At 50.6% G+C, this 21,885-nt stretch overlaps 1 protein-coding gene across 5 annotated transcripts in view; it reads right to left on the reverse strand.

Annotated features, from left to right (window-relative positions):
* The window catches only part of ZFAT (zinc finger and AT-hook domain containing), a gene marked incomplete at both ends in the record, with an annotated part of 174,332 nt that overhangs the window by 132,375 nt on the left and 20,072 nt on the right, over positions 1 to 21,885 (reverse strand). For 3 of the 5 annotated variants that reach the window (XM_079722451.1, XM_079722452.1, XM_079722450.1), the window contains one exon: positions 10,669 to 10,840. In XM_079722451.1, coding sequence (XP_079578577.1) covers positions 10,669 to 10,828 — 160 coding nt within the window. Of the gene's footprint in view, positions 1 to 10,668; positions 10,846 to 21,885 lie in introns of those variants that run through there. The other 2 variants (XM_079722448.1, XM_079722449.1) reach the window with 2 other exon arrangements.

The following is a 21,885-nucleotide window of genomic DNA, read 5'->3' on the forward strand; positions in this document are numbered from 1 at the left end:
TAAAATCAGCCCTGAAAGCTCTGGAAAACCTCTAACAAGACGGTGACAAAACTAATCTTACATCTTGTTGCATCCATAATTCAGATCCTCAAGACCAATTAGTTAGCTAAAAATGAAATATTCATAAATGAACTTGGAATCATTTAAGCACCGAAAACAAGTTGCTGCTGTCAACTACCCCCTTGGTACAGAAGAGCGGAGAAGCCTAGAACTGGGCGAGGAAAATCCTGTCGCCTCTAAATCGACACATTTTAATGGCGTCTGAATGGAGGAAATTTCTATTCCTGTTCCCTGAATTCCTCTACTCAGGCGTCACTGAACTCTGTGGATTTTGTCCTGAAGACACCTGCCCCGTCTCCGCTCACCTAGACCCCTGCACGGCATCTCAGAGTCCAGCCTTCTGCTCTGGTCTCTCTCAGCCTCCACCCTGTCTCACTGCCACTCTCTTGCTCTAGAACTTTCCATTGTTCTGGAGGACTTTGCCCCATCACTCTGAGACCTGGCTTTCCAGGCCCTTTATCACACAGTTCACCCTACACATGTGCACATGCGTGCACACACAGAAACACACACAGGCGCACGCGTGCTCGCTCCCTCTCTCAACCACTCAGGGCAGTGTTCTAGGCCGCCCTGTTTTTACTTTTTTACTTCCCCGTGCTGTGTGCCCTCCTGAACCCCAATCAGAACCCTAACTCCAGGCCCAGTTCACATCTCAGTACCTCCTCTGTGAGGCAGCTCGGCCGACCCTGGCTGGCCTCGCAGTTGCGTGTAAGGCACACACGTGTGCAAGCTCACCCACACCATTTCCTGACTGTGTTTCTCTCCCCTCACCTTCCGTCATACACCCTGAGGTCCCACAGGATCTCGGGCAGAGCTGGAGACGTAGCAGATACTTAATACAGAAATACATGTTGATCAGCCGCTTAAGGATAGGAAAAGATGCATTTTGAAAACAAGGCATTTCCTAGGTCCCAAGTTTCCAACAGGAAGAAAGAGGCAAGCCACGGTGCATCTCGACCCCATCCCAAATCCATTACTGGGGACAACTTCCTCACAGGCAGAAAATTATCCTTGTAGATCCAAGGCCCGACCTAGCAAGGGACGGAAAGAATCAGCCCAAGGTTTCAAAATTTAATCAAAAGACGACATGAGCATTATGAAGGAAAACTCAACATTATCAAAAATCTAATAACATAAGCCCTTTATTTGTACATCACTCAAGTTTGTGAGGCGCTTTCCCAGCTATTATCACATTTTATCCTCATAAAAACCTTCAGAGATGGATGTAGCAAATCTAACTCCTCAATAGGAAAAGAAATGAAGGACCAACCCAAAGGTTGAAGGGACTTGGCACATTTTCCAGAACCTTCCACTGAGCTGGCAGACCCAGGATCTGGGTTCCTTCTTTGCCGCCCAGACCTTTCTGATGAGTCTTGTGGCCCTCGGGTCAGCTCTGGACGTGGTAGTGGAGCCAAGAGGTGCACTGCAGAGAACAGCAGCTGGGAGTTAGGCAGGCCTAAGTTCAAATCCCCACCAGCCTCAGTTTCTAACATGAAAAATAAACACAAAACTGCCTCTGTTTTATAGAGTCACTATTAATAAAAGGCAGTCCATTAAAATGCTGAGCACAGCACTTAGAAGGTGATCGATATATGGCGACTGCTTATTATTATGGCTACAGGCATGAGTATTCTGACTTGGACTGTCTCTCTGAAGACACTATTACCTTCCCAGTCCGTCCACTGTTAGATCGTGTGATTCCTCGACGTACACCCATTCTTGTTCATTAAGGCACTTTTTCCTCGATTTCTTCATTTTAAAACATCTCATACACCGAGAAAGCCAATATAGAATTAGAGGTGTATAAATTCCACTCTGCCTAAGACCAAGGATAAAGCCAGCCTTCCAACTCCCACTTTGCAGCTCAACCTCCAGTCACACCAACTCGAGAATTTAGGAATATCCTGAACCACTAACACTGCCAGGCCCTGACAGTCAGCCTCCCCGACATTTAGTTCCCAGGAGCCCAGGCAGCAACAGAGGGACAGTGAATGATGTCAGAAACTAGGGACCGTGGGGCTTTTAGGGGCATTTAGGTTTTCAGGGACGCAGCACCCCTCTACAGGACAGGCTGCAGCCTGCCCTATAATGCAAGGTTCCAGGGAGGCAGAGGGCACCCCAAGACTGCTCCCTGTGGTTTTAGCAGCGATGATGTGGAAATGCCACATAAATTAACAATTAATAATCACTAGGCACATACACCTCAGGCACACGCTAAGCCCTTCACATGCATTGCCCAGCAAATCCCTGAGGATTTCCCATTCTACAGAGGACACTGAGGCTTAAGAAGATTAATCAGGACTTCCCTGGTGGCGCAGTGGTTAAGAATCCGCCTGCCAATGCAGGGGACGCGGGTTCCAGCCCTGGTCCAGGAAGATCCCACATGCCACGGAGCAACTAAGCCCATGCGCCACAACTACTGAGCCACGTGCCACAACGACTGAGCCCGCGCACCTAGAGCCCATGCTCTGCAACAAGAGAAGCCACCACAATGAGAAGCCCGCGCACCGCCACGAAGAGTAGCCCCCACTTGCCGCAACTAGAGGAAGCCCACACGCAGCAACGAAGACCTAATGCAGCCAAAAATAAATTAATTATTCTAAAAACAATAAGGAAAAAAATCCAAGAAAATGAATCAGTCTGCCCCAAGACCCAGAAGTAGCCGAGATCGGATTTGAACCCAGATCTGTTTGCCTCAGTCTGTGAACCTCACATCCACGCCAGTTAGGTTAATATCGGAGCACAGAAATGGCACATTCTGACCTCTACTCTGAGTTCTGCAGGAAACCGATGATAGTTCACCCAGCCACAAGCTTCATTGTGACCCGACTCCTGACCTGAACAGCAGATGGATACCCAGGGGGTGGGAGGGCTAGAAGGGCACCGTGCACACACCAGGTTCTAAGGTGTTAGGTACTAACATGCATTTGTCTCAGAATCCGTTTTTATTTTTATTTTTATTTTTATTTTATTTTATTTTTTTCAGTACGTGGGCCTCTCACTGTTGTGGCCTCTCCCGTTGCGGAGCACAGGCTCCGGACGCACAGGCTCAGCGGCCATGGCTCACGGGTCCAGCCGCTCCGCGGCATGTGGGATCTTCCCGGACTGGGGCACGAACCCGTGTCCCCTGCATCGGCAGGCGGACTCTCGACCACTGCGCCACCAGGGAAGCCCAGAATCCATTTTTAAAAAGGCTAATATCTTATCCCCCTTTAACAGGTAACAAAAGCCACTTGCCTAAGCCACCAGCAGCCCCTCCACGTCTGTGGTGCAGGCTGACCCCTGTGTGAAGGCCACAGAGGGCAGGTGGGAGCCTGTCCCCATCCCTGTCCCTGTCCCAGGCCAGGCTCCACCAGCAGGCAGAGCGCCCTGCACTGCCTGCATCAGCCCTGAGCACACTCTATCCTTGTTCACCCAGAAAGAACGCCCATTGCTAACTCATCGGCCCAGGATGGAGGCACCTTTTTGTAATGCCCACAAAAGCAGCAGGTGCACGAGCGCAGCCGCGGCAGCCCATGAAAGCCCCAGCACTGAAACCTGAGTCCATTGGAGCCCGCTGCCCCCAGGCTGCCTGCCAGAGCAGACGAGAGGGCTCGGGGCTCAGTGGCTCCTGGGACAGCGAGTCCAAGATGCCTACACACTCAGAGTGACTTTATTCGTGGTTAGTGCCCAGAAGAGACAACACAGAGATTTAAACTTAGACGCCAACCTCCCCTGGGAAGCCTCCTTTCACCCTCCAACTAGACCACGTGTCCCCCACCTCTTTAGCAGCCCAAACCTAATCCCAGAGAAGCACCTTCCCACTGCACTGAAACCGCCTTTGTCCAAATGCCACCCACCAGCCAGGAGGCAGAACCAGCAGAACAGTGCCTGGCCAGCTCTGTGCTCCCAGCACCTAGCACTGCACCCAGGCATACAGCAGGTGCCATTAAGGAATAAATTAAGAAGGAGGGAAGGGGAAGGGGAGAGAAGGAAGAGAGAAAAGGAGAAACGAAGAGTTCCTATTAAAAGTATGAAAGGGCGGGGCTTCCCTGGTGGCGCAGTGGTTGAGAGTCCGCCTGCTGATGCAGGGGACACGGGTTCATGCCCCGGTCCGGGAAGATCCCACATGCCGCGGAGCGGCTGGGCCCGTGAGCCATGGCCGCTGAGCCTGCGCGTCCGGAGCCTGTGCTCCGCGACGGGAGAGGCCACAGCAGTGAGAGGCCCGCGTACCGCAAAAAAAAAAAAAAAAAAAAAAAAAAAAGTATGAAAGGGGAAGATGATGGAAGAACCAAAACCCGGCTCTCAGCAGACCCACGTAAATTCCTGCTCAGGTAAGCCCAGTGTCCCTGCCTCCATCAGAATGAATGAGTGTGTGCACACACACACTCACCCCTCACACACACACTCACCCACCACACACTCACCCAGCACACACACACACTCACCCACCACACATGCACTCACCCATCACACACACACTCACCCATCACTAACACACACTCACAGATATGCACACTCACATGCACACATTCTCTTTTATACACTCATACACACATACAAGAGGGAGAATGAACTTGGTCCATTAGGGCATTTTTTTCTTGGACCAGAGCCAGAGATTTGATTAGCAAGAAGGGAGAAAAATAAAAGGCTCTTCTGCAGACCTTTGCCAACACGAGCAAAAGAGATTAAAAGGCTATAAAATAAACCAGAGGATTTAGGAACCTTCATGTTATACGGGGAGACCAAAATAATAAATCAATTACTACGCAGTTAAAGGTTTAATTAAACCATTTCAAGCATCTCTCAACTTAAAATGAATTGTGAAGGTTAAACCTGAATGGAAATCATTTGAGAGAAACTTAAGATTCTGGAAGTCTCAAATTTTATAGACTTGGACAAAGAGGAGAGGAAGGACTTGGGGTTCTTAATAAAAGACTTTTCAAGAAATTTTCTCATATTAACAGTCTAAGTCTAATTAACGTCTTAAGAAATACTTTTTAAAATTAAATTACACAGGCAACTAATCTTCCAGTATACACACACACACGCACACACACACACACGGAAAATGTATTCAGGAAGAATTTAAGTGAAAAGTAAATTAGTTAATAAAGGAAAATAACTTTTTTTTTTTTTTTTTTTTGCGGTACGCGGGCCTCTCACTGCTGCGGCTTCTCCCGTTGCGGAGCACAGGCTCCAGACGCGCAGGCTCAGCGGCCATGGCTCATGGGCCTATCCGCTCCGCGGCATGTAGGATCCTCCCGGACCAGGGCACGAACCCGTGTCCCCTGCATCGGCAGGCGGACTCTCAACCACTGCGCCACCAGGGAAGCCCCGGAAAATAACTTTTAAAAGAAGTTCAAAGGTAAGAATCTGATTACACCAAGAGTACCACAAGAACACCGTATGGCCAGGCCACTCAAGATGGCTGTACTCTTGCTCTCTGTCCATCCCCTGCCCGACCAGGGCTGCTTCACCTACACCCTACTCACATGACTGACCTTCCTGTGTACTTGACCCAGGCCCCAGCTTGTGGTAGCTTATCAAAGGGGCGGTGAGGGGCGTGCCCCTCGACTGGTTTCCCTGGTAACTAATGAGCCCAACTGACATCAATTCCCCTGTAACTGGTAATCTCCCCTTCCCCCACCCCGACTAAGGCTACCAACACGTCCTGCCCTCCACGCCCCGCACATGGTGGGGTGTCCCTCCAGGACTTTGCTTCAGACCTGTAAGCTTCCCCACGCATTAAACCCCTGATGTCTCTGTTGCTGACTCTGGGCTCTTTCTTCGGCTTTGAAGCTGGGCAAGCACAGGCCTCGTAGGCCTGCAGGGAGCAGCCCAACAACTGGAGGAGACTTCCGTGAGCGCCGAGATGTCGGGAACGGAAAGCTGCGGAGGCCGTCCACTAGCATGCGGGGCCCGAAAGCTGCGGGCGTAATCTCGGGGTGGCTGTCCACTAACACGTGGGCCCCAAAGTTGGGGGGAAATCCCAGGGTGGCTGTCCTTGCTGAGTGAAGGCTGCCGAGGGATCTGGAGAACAGCACCCTCTAACGGCTCTGCTATTGTATCTAAGTGAGCCTTTTGTAATTGGTTAAGCTAGCTCTCTAGAAGGAACTGGTATTTCTCTTGTGCCTTTGAGAAGTAAATGATCTACCTAGGCTCCCGGGAACTTTAATCTTTTGTGATCTCTAGGAGTAAAGGAGAAAAAAGAGCCTCTAGGTAAACTCTATAGAAATAATTATGTTTTGGGAATGTCTATCTAAAATAGTCTCTCCAGATTTCGGTAACTTGAAACTAAGTCAAAAGAAGAAAATTCATGGGTCATTTCAAATAGGATAAAATATTAGAACATTAATTGCTGGGTGGGTCTAAGCTTATCTACCTATGCCTGCTTAGGAGAGGAAGACTAAAGCATTAAATTTTCCAATCAGGAAATGCAGAATGACTTGCTTCTTGGTTTTTGCCAGAGGTTATGGTTTTCAAGGGATAAAATTATCATCAGTCATAATTCTAGTTATTGTAACCAAGTTTATCGATTACATTGTAACCAGGTGTTTAACCATGACTTTTTAAGTCTTTTGTCTTTTATAGACAGTTATTGTTTTACTCTGATGCTTTTGCAAAAGTGCTTCACCTTCAAGAAGATTCACAGTTAAGGACATTTTGACAATAACAGGTCTCTGATAAACTTTAGAATATACTGCTGAACTGGGTAAGAAATTAAAGAATCCTAATGGAAAACCTGATGGCTTCATTAAAAGTTAACAGAAAGATAGAGGGAAATCCTTCCCCTCAAGTTGGTTATGACTTACAGCAACTGGGTAAATTACACCTGCGGGTAGAACTGAAACATTCTTCTTTTCTCTCTGCCTGGTCCCTCCAGAAACTGGGAACTCTAGGGTTCTGAGCAGCCTTATCAGATGAATGGGAAAGACCGTCTCCTGGCAGGTGCAGGAATCTCAGTGTTTTGGGGACCGAGAAGTCCACCGAGGCAGAGCCTGATGGCAGGCCTTTGGAATTGTTTTCCTGGCCCTGAGAGGCCTTTTGGGAATTCAGTCTGAGACTCCTGAGGAGTTCCCCCTCAGCCAGTTTGGAGGAGCCTATGTGGTCAACTGACCAGACTTATTTTGCCAACAAATTAATTTTGATTGGCTGAGTTTGCTGGAGATGAGGGTAATTTTAGAGAGAACAATATTATGTTTCAGTGGATGGTAAATTCTAGTTCTTTTCATTGAGGTCTGTATTTATGAAAGTTATTGCGTTAGCCATACTTTTGCCCTGATGTTCTGGATTGAAAGAAAATGATCTAGTGAAACTGTCACAGAGTATAATCACTCATGAAGTACGACACTGCTTGCTTTAAGCCTGCTGCTAAAAGCACATGTACAATGCTTGTGTGACAATTGGGTATAAGTGATCAAATGTATAACCTATAAAGTGTTTCCCCCATTAACATACCTGAGCCTGTTCCCGAGATCTGATTAGTTTTCCCCCAATGTGAATGACTAGGTGAATGTAAAGGAGGCCTAGCACCCACGTGATCTGAACCTGGGGTAGGAGAAAGCACCCCGGCATCTCGGGACAAATGTTTTGATCATCAGTGCTTTCTACTGGAAGACGTGCAATCAAAAGGGGAAGTGATGGAAAAATCTGCACATACTGCAGTATGGGGAAGTCATTCCGGCTTATACATGGTTTAACTTAAACTTTACTGACCAGAGCAGCCTGTCTTGTGGCCTTTCAGACAGCATTGTACATCTGCTTTGGCCACTGAGGAAGGGAATGCATTTGAAAGCCAAAACGGTTCAGACATCCGAGGTAAAACTAGGTGGCCATCGTATATGCGATTTTAGACACGTTCTCCTATTACTGAAGAGTTTTCTGAACTGTATCTCAGATGTGGTTATTGCTCGTATTCTGCTTAATTGCCATGATCTCCCCTGCGTCGTGCCTGTTAGATGTCTTACATTTCGTCCCTAGCCTGAGCAAAGGAAATGTATCTGAGGACTGAGCAGCAACACTGGCCTCACTGCGAAATGAGTCTAGTTGCTGAGTGTCCAGCGAGATACCATTGTCGCCCTCCTCCAGGCTTCCATGAACAATCGACCTGGCCAACGCGACTATGTGGGGACTACTGACCATGGGGGAAGAAGACTCACCATCTTCTGGTCCCACATGCCAGTACATCAGAAGGACCCCATCGGTAAACATTACTGTACAACTGACTGCCTATGAGCCCCCCTGGGCTATGCTGGGTGGAGTGGAATAGGCTGGCTTCTGGACACACAAGTCCAGCTAGTGGGATTAACTGCTTTTTGTTTAGAAAGACCTAATAGGGGCTTCCCTGGTGGCGCAGTGGTTGAGAGTCTGCCTGCCAATGCAGGGAATGCGGGTTTGTGCCCCGGTCCGGGAAGATCCCACATGCCGCGGAGCGGCTGGGCCCGTGAGCCATGGCCGCTGAGCCTGCGCATCCGGAGCCTGTGCTCCGCAACGGGAGAGGCCACGGCAGTGAGAGGCCTGCGTACCGCAAAAAAAAAAAAAAAAAAATAGAAAGACCTAATAGGTCCACCCCTAAGTGCACCCAACATAACATGGGGTGGCAGACCTGTGCTGTGACTGCTGACTCCTGGCTAGGCCACCAGAATGTTCCCCTTAAAGCCGGGCCTTCCCCTCCCCATGGGGTGGCTCTGGGTTTGTGAAAACCAGACATGGCCTTACCTTCCTTATAACTGGACAGGGCACTGCTGCTGTTGACTCCCTCTCCATTGACCTTGTAAGCACTTGACTCCAAAATGTGCCCATATCGTGGCAAATGACTGCTCTGAGCATCCAGTTCTAGGTATCTTACTCATGATACTTTGGCGGTATTGTATTGTGGTGTCTGGTTGCAGCGCCCCCTACGTATCTGACCCCAGCAATATCAAGGAAGATGAGCGGACCGAGACTGTAAGGGTCGTGCAGGGTACACAGGGGTGGAGGGTATGGTCAGGCCCCTCAGATGGCTGTTCTTTTGCTCTCTGTCCATCCCCTGCCCGATCAGGGCTGCTTCACCTACACCCTACTCCCAGGACTGCCCTTCCTCCGTCTTGCCCCAAGCCCCAGCTGGTGACAGCTTATCAGAGGGGTGGTGAGGGGCGTGCGCCTCGACTGGTTTCCCTCGTAACTAACGAGCCCAACTGATGTTCATTCCCCTGTAACTGGTAACCTCCCCATCCCCCGGGAGCAAAGACTGCCCCATGTCCTGCCCTCCATGCCCCGCACACGGTGGGGTGTCCCTCCAGGACTTTGCTTCAGACCTGTAAGCTCCCCCACCCATTAAACCCCTGGTGTCTCTGTTGCTGACTCCGGGCTCTTTCTTCGGCCTTGAAGCTGGGCAAGCACAGGCCTCGTAGGCCTGCAGGGAGCAGCCAGGAGACGGAGGAGACTCCCGTGAGCGCCGAGATGTCGGGAATGGAGAGTTTTCACCTTATGCCACTAACGGTAACAAGTAGAATTTCTCCTAACTTCTCAACAACTCAGTCTTCTGCCAGGCGTGTTCCTCTGAGCACCCTGGGAACGGCCAGAGGGACTCACCCAAAACATTTTGTGTCTGGAGTCTCTCCTTGTTAACAGTGTCAGACAGAGGATCAGTAAGCCAGCCTCTTTAGAAATGCCAGTCTAAATATTCCCAGGAAAGAGCAATTGGATTATTAGTGTGACTAACGAATCCTGCGACGGGACGTTTACTGCCACAGATCGAGCTTCTGCACAGGAGACTGGCCATTATCTCTCATCGTATAAAAATAGTTCTGTGGGGACATTTTCTGACTCTGGTTTTCAGCTGCTCCTCCTATACTACATATTTTCTTCGTCTGTGGGGACCTAATTACAGAGCCTGGATGGCTTCTCTAATCCATCCACCTGCTGCAACTCTGCCACTCAGTGGGAAGTGTCTGGACACTGCAAACAAGATGTATCTCACTTCTGACACTGAAGGATTCTGCGAGTCAAAGCTCTGCGATGGGAATCCCTGTTGCAGGTACACATGAGCAGTCCAGCCGTGCTGTTTCGAAGATTATATATCCTTATTCATTCACGACATATGTTATCATAAGAGCTTCCCTTTCGTCTTCTTTGTTCCAGGCACCATCCTTGGTGCTGTCACCATATCTTTGACTTAATCCTCACAGACCCCCTTGCGACAGGCAGATCTGTCTTCATTTTTCAGATGAGCAAAGTGAGGCTCAGAGGAGTAACATCATTTGCTTCAGGTAATGTAGTAGCAGGTGCTGGGGCTGGGTTAAACATGCCTGTCTGACAATAAGTTCGTGCTTTTTACCCGGGTGGATGGTGTCAACTCCTTTCATTCATTCATTCAATCATTCATTCATCCCTCCATCTACCAACCGGGCATTGGAGAAGCACCTACAGAGACTGGGTACAGGGAATTCAAACACACAATCTTACTTGAGCAGATCTACAAATGGAAATTATTGGGACTTCCGGTTGGAAATTTGGATTTTTATGAGACCCTATGCCCACCAGACAGAAACTGAGAATCAAAGTATTTGAGGGCAAATAAGCATCATCATCGCCCTCAGGCACACCGTGGGCGCAGGCCCTCGCCCAGCACCCCAGCCCCCTTACCATCTCCGGTTTTGCCTGGGTTGGTGGGTTCAGGGGTACTCAGAGGCCTCAGGGGAATGATGATCTCATCCACGTTAACTCCCTCTTCTGCGTGCTTCTCAGAAACGTGGGAGAGGAGTTCCGATTGACTTGGTGAGAAAAGGTTACAACATTTACACATGAAGATGGCTGGGTTTTCTGTAAGGAAAAAAAAAGCAAAGTATGTTATTTCATCTTCACCAAAACAATGACTACATCCAAATGCCAGAGAAAAATATTGAAGGTTGCTCTTCTGAGCAATCGCCAGGCACCAACAGGTGTGTCCTTCTGGTGGACGCTGCACGGCCAGGCAGCTCACTTCTAATTTCAGGTGGCCCCGGTTGCCAGAAAATACTTTCTTCAATATTCCAAGACCTCAGTCCTTCTGGACCGTGTCTAATATGGACCTCCCTGTTCCCCTAATCCACTCAAGAGCCTAGATTCGGGATTCACATAGCAAAGTAAAAAATGAATATGGAACTTGAAAATTAATGCAATCTTCAAATGAATGAACCGCACTGACAACAATGAAGTATTCTAGTGAGACTCACTCAAATTAGGTGCAAGGAAAAAATGATCAAAACAGCACCTCTTAAGAGCCAAGCACCTTTCCCTGGCGGGCACAGGAACTAAGAACAAGAAGAATGGGAAGCCGTTGCTTTCTGAAGCCATTTAATTCCTATTTAAAGCATTACCACCGTTCACAAATACAGTCCATTATGTTCACCCCACTATACTAGGCAGGAAGACATATGGGGAAAGCAACTCATTTTTGAGTCCAATAAAATAATTACAGGCACATATAGGAATATTAAATTTAGGATCCAATAACAAAAGCTAGATTGTTTTTCCACTGAAAGGAAGAATTGGTATGATGGCTTCGAAGGTTCCATTTCCAACTCCAGACCCTAAATGCTGTAAAGCTGGATGACCTCGGAGAGGCAGTAATAATCTCTCGGTTGCAACACTGAACAAGACATGCAGGTAACAAGTCTCCTCTGCAGCGGGAACCCAGGAGGCTCAGTAAGCCGCGCCCTGATTCAGTGCCAGCCTCCACCTACTCCGTGCTCTCGCCCGGCGGCTGTAACCGCTGAAAATCCACCCCACGCTACCGGGCTCCCGACACGCACCACCGCCAGCCTCACGGGGACCGTTAACACGGCCTCGTGCAAGGCGTCGGGGCCCCCGACTCTGCCAATGGCGAACAAGTCTATCGCGCCTCTTCCTCCCTCCTCGGCCCTGTGCTCACAGCCAGCTGCCGCCCGGCTTCCCACTTCACTGAAGCGGCCAGAAGACGGTGCCAGAGCCTCCTGGAGCAGCCGCCCACCTGCCGCTCCTGCCGGGAGGAGAGGGAGCCCGGCAGCGGCACAGAAGGGGGCTGAATGCGGCGCGGTCCACCCCGGGGCAGGCTGAATGTCGAACACGGTCCAGCAGCTCGTGGAGGTGAGAGAAAGCAGACCAGCACGGAAACGCTGCTGATGCTTTCTCACTTTCTAAAGACAACGCACCCCGAGCACCTACAGCTGGAAGACTGCTCGGCCGGCCCTCACCCGGGAAGGCACAGGACAAAGGGCAACGCCGGAGCTTCCCTGGTGGCGCAGTGGTTGAGAGTCCACCTGCCGATGCAGGAGACACGGGTTCGTGCCCCGGTCCGGGAAGATCCCACGTGCCGCGGAGCGGCTGGGCCCGTGAGCCATGGCCGCTGAGCCTGCGCGTCCGGAGCCTGTGCTCCGCAACGGGAGAGGCCACAACAGTGAAAGGCCCGCGTACCGCAAAAAAAAACAAAAAAAGAAAAAAGGGCAACGCTGTGGCCCGTGCGCTCCAAACCCCAGCCTCTCCCACCGCCTCAATGACATGTTCTCGAAACTCTGCTTCTCTCTCCAGATCATCGAGTCTTCCCTCTCTTCCCTCTCTGCTGGCCTCTGCACGCCATGACTGCTCCCATCTTACCAGAAAACCAAACAAAAATCTCTCTTGATCGCCACTCCCCCAATCTCCCCGACCCCAGTTTCCTCCTCTTTACAGCAAGACCAGAAAGGAGACGAGGAAGCAAAGCAGTGGACCTACCCGGTGCCGCCACACTGAGGACGGAGCCCGCGAGGCCCCGTCGCAGAGATGAGGCCCTCTCTGCCTTCAGAGAAAGGGCTTCTCCATGAACAAGCAGGCGAGATAATGACCTACGAGAATTGTTTCCCACCAAATGGCACATGAAACAGAAATTTAACAAAGCAGAACATTGCTTCGTCAATGAAAATCTCTCACGAATACCGTCAATCGATATTTTATTTTTTTACAAGAAATGCTTGATTCCTAAGGAACCTCAAATGCTTCCAAAACAGGAAGAGATTAAGTGATAGCTTTTTTCTTCGTATGAGGCCATGTGGTTTTCAACGGGCACCCTGCTGATCCTACGACGACCCTATGATTTAGGCAAAAGGGGGTCTGTCACCCCCGTTCCACAGCGGAGGAAACTGAGACGGGGAGGAGAAGCAACCTGCCCAGGTCAAACCCAGACTCTCTGCCACCTGCTTTGGACATGAACTCTGGCTACAGACCATGAGCTGAGCGCCCCCAAGTTACAGCTAAAACGCTTATCCCTGTAGCCAACTGAGTCTGAAATGAAAATCATCACAGAGCGGAGCATAATCCCCAAATCACGTATCAAGTTCTTTCTTGGTCATTTCGGCATCCACAGAGTAGCGGCCACAGGGTGGGCCCCAGTGCAGGCACCAGGGACGCAAAGATCAATCGGGCATGAGGTCCTGCACAGAGGAGGCCACCAGCCCACGGGGGAAACAGACACGCCCAGAACAGCGGCATCTTAGGGTTTTTACTGAAACAATTTCCCTACAGAACAGGACGTATTCTTGATTCCCGTTATGCTTTCAGGAGAAAGGGAATTCTGCGACACGTAACAGAGCAGCACTGCCGGGGAGCACAGGGTTACTGTGAGGGGTCCCTTAGTTCCCAGGCACACCACGCATTGTCTGGAGACCAAACAAGTACAACTACTTTTGCATCTGCATGTGACCAAGTGTTGGCGTCAGCTGTAACTAACCCTACTGCCCCGTGTCCCACAGAGCCTGGAGGCCTGGGCAGCCCGGGTGCTGCCTGGCCTTGGCCACCTGCCATCTATCAGTACGTCTCCCGCATGCCCACCATGTGTCCAGCGCTGGGCCTGGGGTCCCCGAGGTGCAGGCGGAGACAAGCACACGTGAGCAAGGACAACTGTCACAGGGGAGAGGGGTCAGCGTGCGAGGGAGGCGGCGTGGGGGACCGGCATCTGCGCTGAGACCACGGAAGCCAGCGGGTCCCGGGGAGCCCGGCTCAGCAGCCCCGCGGCAGGGCCCGCACTCGGAATGGCTGACAGGAACACACCCTGCCACCAGCGAAGGGGCCGGGAGCCCTCGAAGACGCCCGCTCGTGTCTTCTGAGCAGAGGTTCCACTTCTCGAGATCCAGTCTTCAGAAGCGTCCAAAACGCGGACAAGGACTGTGCACAGAGATACTCAAAACGGAGGTCCCTGTCAAGTTCCAGAAGCCACCACGTGCTCTGCAGCGGGCACGTCAGGGCATATCCCCCAGAGAAATTCCACGCAGCCACTGAAAATCATATTTTCGAAGAACCTGAGTGACACGGAAAATGCTCAGAATAAACGTTCAACTCGACAGAGTGGGACACACCACAACTCAGTACGTACATGACTTTGTTCCCAGTGGAGAAACGTGGTCTACGGGCGGATGGATGGAAGAACAGACAGCCAGGCTGAAAGGAAATACAGCAAGATCCTGCCTGCCGGACTCTCCTTTATAGGCACTTATGGATTTTCCACAATGAGCCTATATGAGTTTTAAAACTCAGGAAGGTTGCTAGACCTCCTGAGAAGTGAGGTAACAGGTAAACAGAGGAGTCAGGATGCGGCTCCGAGTAATGAGCGCTGAGCAGCTCAGGCAGGGCGGCCTCTTGTTCAAGGCCACATCCCCCAGCCCAGCCAGGAAAGGCGTTCAAGGAACGTGCAAGCCGAGACGGGTGCTGCAACCAACAGACACGGTGGGAAGAGGGAAGGCAGGGATCCTTGGCTAAAGTGCCCGGAAGGCTTCCAGGAGGAGGCACTGAATGGACTGTGAAAGCGGCCCTGGGGAGGGCACTCGGGCTGCAGCGGGCACCAGACTCGGGCTCCAGGCCACACCCCACAACATGACCTCACGCACTCCCCCACCTCCCAGCCCGCCAGGACTCTCATCCCCACGCGACTGGGGCAGGACTGGGGTTCGGAGAGGCTGACCTCGAGGCACAGCCCAGCTTTACCTGAGCCAGGCCCGGCGTCTCCGATGGGCCACTCGGTCCTTCCAGGGTCAGCGCTGGGAGGGAACACAGCCCCACAACAGCCAGCAGGACCACAGGAGCCTCCCGCGCTGGGCCAGTGGGGGCCAGTTGTGCTCCCAGCGGTGCAGTCTTGTACTAGGAGCGGCCTGTTCAGAAGCCCTGGCAATGTTCCCTCTGGAACATACTCTGCTATCCGCCCCCAGGCCTCTGACAAGGAGGGAAACTGCACTCTTTAGATATGTTCGTACGGCGGTGTATCAGCAAGATGCCAAAACATGCAAAGAAAGTGTCAGATCAGGCCGCATCCCGCAAATATTAAGAATTGTTAACCTACCAAAATAACAACAAAGCAGCTCTTTTCATTTTTTTATAGTAGACTAGTATGAAAAAAATGGATCTTATACCCTGAAATATAATCATAATTATGTTGTCAGCAAATTCTGATGAAGTTGCCACAATTTGGATGCATCTTTAGGTTCAATAACTGTGTACCCGTCCTTAACAGAAGGATTCAAAGGGAAAATGATGTGTTCAGCACAAGAAAAATCACAGAGGTTTGGGGTCTGAGCATCCGATTTCTATGAACTTTTGCCAGTTTTTAACCAGCTACTCTGTACTGTTAAAAAGGACAAATCTTAAAATAACTGCATAAAGTCCTCGTTTCTGAACTCTGATTTGCAAACACTCGCAGCCAAGAACAGCCAGGTCCTGTCTGCGACCTCTGACCACCTCCCTGCTCACCCCTGCCTAGGAACCAGAGACGAACAAGGGCCTCTGACCACTCCTCCCAGAAGAAGGTCATGAACTGGACGGCCTGTGGGTCCCGGGAGTGCGGTGGGGCCCCTCTGACCCCAGGGAAGGCCACCGGGAGCTGACAGGTCACCGGCGTGGCGTGGCCAGGCCTCCCCCCTCCTCCTTTGGCAACGGGCAGCCCACACGTCGGCTGGAGCTGGCCCGCTCCGAGGGGCCCCTCCCCATTCTCAGGCCCTCGAGTAAACAGGCGAGAAGGTCAGTCCGGCCTTGAGCTGAAGTCGTGTGACCGGGCCGGCTCACAGGACGTCCGGCCCAGCACACAATCAAGGGCGTCCTTTCCTTCTTGCTGTTGTCCTTTGTAAGTGCATCTCCTGTGGGGACTCAAGGGTGGGACGACCAGAGCAGGAGGCGATCCAGGCGTTCCAGGTCTCTCGGCCCTTAAGCCACCTTGTAAATTATTATTATTTATTATTACAGAAGTCACAGGGTGAATCCGCGCTCGTTGTGTAACAGGCAACACAGAAGCACGTGGAGCAGAGACAACCACCTGCCCATCCCCCCGAGAAGAACAGCATCACTGAGCACAGAGCTTCTGCTGTGCGTCCAGGGACAGAGAGAGACAGTCACCCCACGCACACGCCTCTGCGGCCCGCTGCCCCGTCTGCCCCCACGCCCTGGGCCCTCCTCACTCCCTCCGCCCCCCAGCGCTGAGCTCCACACAGCAGGAAGGGACGGGGTATCTGGTGTCGCTGACCTGGGGGTCTCAGGGACCCCGAGCAGAAACTCAAAATACGTTTTCTGACAGAAGCAATGTTAGAAGTGGCCTCACATGGACATGTATACACTACCAAACGTAAGGTAGATAGCTAGTGGGAAGCAGCCGCAGAGCACAGGGAGATCAGCTCGGTGCTTTGTGACCGCCTGGAGGGGTGGGATAGGGAGGGTGGGAGGGAGGGAGACGCAAGAGGGAAGGGATGTGGGAACAGATGTATATGTATGACTGATTCACTTTGTTATAAAGCAGAAACTAATAAAAAAAATATTTTAGGGCTTCCCTGGTGGCGCAGTGGTTGAGAGTCCGCCTGCCTATGCAGGGGACATGGGTTCGTGCCCCAGTCTGGGAAGATCCCACATGCCGTGGAGCGGCTGGGCCCGTGAGCCATGGCCACTGAGCCTGTGCGTCAGGAGCCTGTGCTCCTCAACGGGAGAGGCCACAACAGTGAGAGGCCCGCGTACCGCAAAAAAAAAAAAAAAAAAAAAAAAAAAAAAAAATATTTTAAAATTAAAAAAAAAAAAAAGAAGAAGTAGCCTCAAAGTCTGCGAGGTCTCATGGGGACAGCCGGGACTGGGCGGGCAGGGTCCGGGATCCCAGCCCCTGACTGGCTGCGTACCCGTGGGCCCGGCACTGACTCTTTCATTCACAGTATAAAGGGCTGGACGGGGTAGCCCAAGACAGAAGTCCACCCTGCGGTGCTTTTCAGTCTGGGTTTCATGACACAGGCGTGACACAAACACAGCAGCCAGATTCACTGGAAACACACAGGCATCAGAGGGTTCTGGGGAAGGGAGATGGCACAGGTAAGCTGGTTCCGACATCCCAACCTCCTCCTTCAAAGCACCAAGAGAGCGAGGGCCCACGTGAGGGCCCACGCATCCACCCGAGGCCAGGCCAGACCATCGGAGACCAGGGTGAGGGAGGAGAGCTGTGGGGACCTACTCAGAGACATGGACTCCCAGCCACACCCTGAAACGTGCTTCATCCAAAAGAAAGCTGACAAAAACCCAACAGGGCGTTATGGAGGTAAGAAAAGGAAGTGGCAGGAAGGTAGCCCCAGGGAGAGGTCATACACGGCAAGGCCCTCCACGTGGGAAGGCAGCTGGCAGAAATGGCAGAAGCCTTCAGGGGTTAGATAACGGAGCGTGGAGGGATGTGGCGGCCCGCATGGCCTAAAGGCCCCCAACGTACACGGATGCGGTTACACATCTCTCCTACGTTGCTCATGGGGATGCAAAATGGCATGGCCACTTTGGAAGACAGTTTGATAGCTTTTTATAAAACTAAATGTACTTCATCATATAACCCTGCAGTCGTGCTCCTGGGTATTTACCCAAAGGAGTTGAAAATGTGTGTCCACACCAAAAACTACAAACAAATATTTATAGCAGCTTTGTCATAACTGCCAAAGCTTGGAAGCAACCAAGATGTCCTTCAATAGGCAAATGGAAAACTGTGGTGCATCCAGACGATGGAATATCATTCAGCACTAAAAAGAAATGAGCTATTGGGAAGGGGGAAGGGGCAATATAGGGGTACGGGAGTAAGAGGTACAAACTATTAAGTATAAAATAAGCTCCAAGGATATATTGTACAACACCAGAAATATGGACAATATTTTATAATAACTATAAATGGAGTATAACCTTTAAAAATTGTGAATCACTACATTGTACACCTGAAACTTATATAATACTGTACAGCAACCATACTTCAGTTAAAAAAAAAGAAAAAAAATGACCTGTCAAACTATGAAAAGACACGAAGAGCCTGAAATGCATATTACTAAGTGGAAGAAGCCAATCTGAAAACGCTTCATTCTGTATGATTCCAACTATATGACATTCTGGGAAAGGCAAAATTATGGAGACAGTAAAAAGATCTCCAGTAAAAAGTAAAAAGACAGTAAAAAGGCAGCCACACTTGGGGTGGAGGGGATGAACAGGCAGAGCACACAGGGTTTTTAGGGTAGTGAAAATATTCTGCATGATGGATCCATAATGATGGATACATGTCACTACATATCTGCCCAAACCCACAGAATGTACAGCAGCAAGAGTGAACCCTAATGTAAACTATGGGCTTTGGGGGATGATGATGTGGCAGTGCAGGTTCTCCAACTGTGACAAAGGCACCACCCTGGTGGGGATGTTGACAACAGGGGAGGCTGTGCATACGTGTAGGCAGGGGGGATACGGGAGAGCTGTACCTTCCTCTCAGTTTTGTTGAAAACCTAAAACTTCCCTTAAAAAAATGAAGTCTTTAAAAATAAATATTGTGGGGCTTCCCTGGTGGCGCAGTGGTTGAGAGTCCGCCTGCCGATGCAGGGGACACGGGTTCATGCCCTGGTCCGGGAAGATCCCACATGCCGCGGAGCGTCTGGGCCTGTGAGCCATGGCCGCTGAGCCTGCGCGTCCGGGCTCTGTGCTCCGCAACGGGAGAGGCCACAACAGTGAGAGGCCCGCGTACCGCAAAAAAAAAAAAAAAAAAAAGGACACAAGGTTTCTGCACTTCACTCAAACTGATAAAATGTCAACAAACAGCTCTGCATCTTGATTGCAGGGGTGGTTACACAAATCTACACATGTGGTAAAAATGGATTAGAACCATACACGCCCACTGTACCAACATTAATTCCTTCATTTCGATATTGCACAACAGTTTCACAAGATGTAACCACTGGGTTGGGATGATGAAAGAGTTCTGGAAAGGGCTTCCCTGGTGGCACAGTGGTTAAGAATCCGCCTGCCAATGCAGGGGACAAGAGTTCAATCCCTGGTTGGGGAAGATCCCACATGCCGCGGAGCAATGAAGCCCATGCGCCACAACTACTGAGCCTGCAGTCTAGAGCCCGTGAGCCACAACTACTGAGCCCACTTGCCACAACTACTGAAGCCCGCGTGCCTAGAGCCTGTGCTCCACAACAAGAGAAGCCACCACAATGAGGAGCCGGCGCACCTCAACGAAGAGTAGCCCCCACCCGCCACAACTAGAGAAAGCATGCACGCAGTAAGGAAGACCCAACACAGCCAAAAATAAATAAATTAATTAAATAAATTAATTTTTTTAAAAAAGAGTTCTGGAGATGCATGGTGGTGATGGTTGCACGACAATGTGAATGTCCTTATGCCACTAAACGATACACCTAAAAATGGTTAAAATGGCAAATTTTATGTTATATATATTGTTTTACTCCCCTCCCAAAAACATAACCATTGGAGTAAGCCTGGAAAAGGGTATACAAGACCTCTCTGCACAATCTTTGAAACTTCCCGTGAATCTACTATTATTTCAAAATACAAAGTTAAAAAAAAAAAATACTCCAGCCAACAAAACATACCAATGGCTGCCAGCTTGGAGTCTCTGGAAAAGGCACTAAATTTGAGAAGAAGCGGGTATACTGTTTGACATACCCATGACCCCGTCCAATCCCAAGCACCCTATGAGGTCCAAACGTCCCGCAGAGGTGGAGTGAGGTAGCTCGCAGGGGGCAGCCAGGGCTCAGTCCAGGTCTCTGTGCTCACCTCCATGGGAAGCAGGGCTCTGCACCCCAGCACCTTCCATACCACCTGCACTCATTACCTGCAGCCAGAGCCCTGCCCAGCCCAATGTCATCCATCCTCTTAGTGATGCTGCTGCTAGGGACACAGTAGGCACTCAGTGTTAGATGAACTGATGATCACAAATAGCCTTAAACGTTTATCGATAACCATAAGAAGACAAAATGCTCATTACCAGACTATGAAATTCCTCTATTTAAAAGTGACAGTGGGGAGCCGGAGGAAGATGGCGGAAGAGTAAGACGCGGAGATCACCTTCCTCCCCACAGATACATCAGAAATTCATCTACACGTGGAACAACTCCAACAGAACACCTACTGAACGCTGACAGAAGACCTCAGACCCCCCAAAAGGCAAGAAACTCCCCACATACCTGGGTAGGTCAAAAGAAAAAAAGAATAAACAGAGACAATAGGATATGGACGGGACCTGCACCAGTGGGAGGGAGCCGTGAAGGAGGGAAGGTTTCTACACACTACAAGCCCCTTCGAGGGCGGAGACTGCAGGTGGCGGAGGGGGAAAGCTTCGGAGTAGCGGAGGAGAGCACAGCAACAGGGGTGTGGAGGGCAAAGCAGAGAGATTTTGGCACAGAGGATCGGTGCCCTCAGGCACACACCAGCCCGAGAGACTTGTCTGCTCGGCCGCCAGGGCGGGCGGGGCTGGGAGCTGAGGCTCGGGTATCGGCTTTCAGTCGGAGCGCAGGGAGAGGACTGGGGCTGGCGGCAGGAAGAGACCCTGAAGGGGTTAGTGCTAGCCCGGAGGGAGCCCGGGGAAAGGGTCTGGAGCTACCGGAGAGGCAAGAGACTTTTTTCCCTTTTGTTGCCTGCTGCGCGAGGAGAGGGCATTCCCCTCCCTCCCCTCTGCCTGAGTGAGCCAGAGCCCCCGAATCAGCGGCTCCTTTAAACCCGTCCTGTCTGAGCGAAGAACGGACGCCCTCCGGCGACCTACGCGCAGAGGCGGGGCCAGGTCCAAGGCTGAGACCCGGGAGCTGTGAGAGCAGAGACACGGAAATCTCTCTGTGCAGCCTCCGAGGCAGCGGATTAAAGCTCCACAGTCCATTTGATGTGCCCTGCGTCTGTGGAGTGCATGAATGGACAGCGAATCATCCCAAATTGAGGAAGTGGACCTTGAGGACAAGATTTAAGACTTTCCCCCCCTTTTTTTTCCTCTTTTTACAACGAATTATCTCAAATTAAGGAGGTGGACTTAGCAAGATTTCAGACTTTTCGCCCTTTTCCTCTTTTTACAACGAATTATCCCAAATCGAGGAGGTGGACTTGGAGAGCAAGATTTTTGATTTTTCCCCCTGCTCTCTTTTTGTGAATGTGTATGTGTAATCTTCTGTGTAAGATTCTCTCTGTATAGCTTTGCTTCCACCATATGTCCCAGGGTTCTTTCGGTCCGTGTTTTTTTTCAATAATTACTTTTTAATTTTAATAACGCTACTATATTTCATACTTTATTCTATTTTACTTTACCTGCTCTTTCTTTTTTTCCTCCCTTCCCTTCCTCCCTCCCTCCCTCCGCTCCTCCTTTCCTTCTTTCTTTTTCTTTCCTCTATCCCTCCCTCCCTCCCACCCTTCTTCTTTCCACTTTCTTTTTCTTTCCTTCCTCCCTCCCTCCCTCCTGTCTTTCTTTCTTTCTTTCCTTCCTCCCTCCCTCCCTCTCTTCTTCCATTCACTCTTCCTTTTGCTTTCATTCCTCCCTCCCTCCCTCCTTTCTTTCCTTTCTTTCCATCCTTCCTCCCTCCCTCCTTTCTTTCTTTCTTCCTTCCTTCCTTCCTT

This window comes from Hyperoodon ampullatus (assembly GCF_949752795.1).
Source record: "Hyperoodon ampullatus genome assembly, chromosome: 17".
Taxonomy (NCBI): domain Eukaryota; kingdom Metazoa; phylum Chordata; class Mammalia; order Artiodactyla; family Ziphiidae; genus Hyperoodon; species Hyperoodon ampullatus.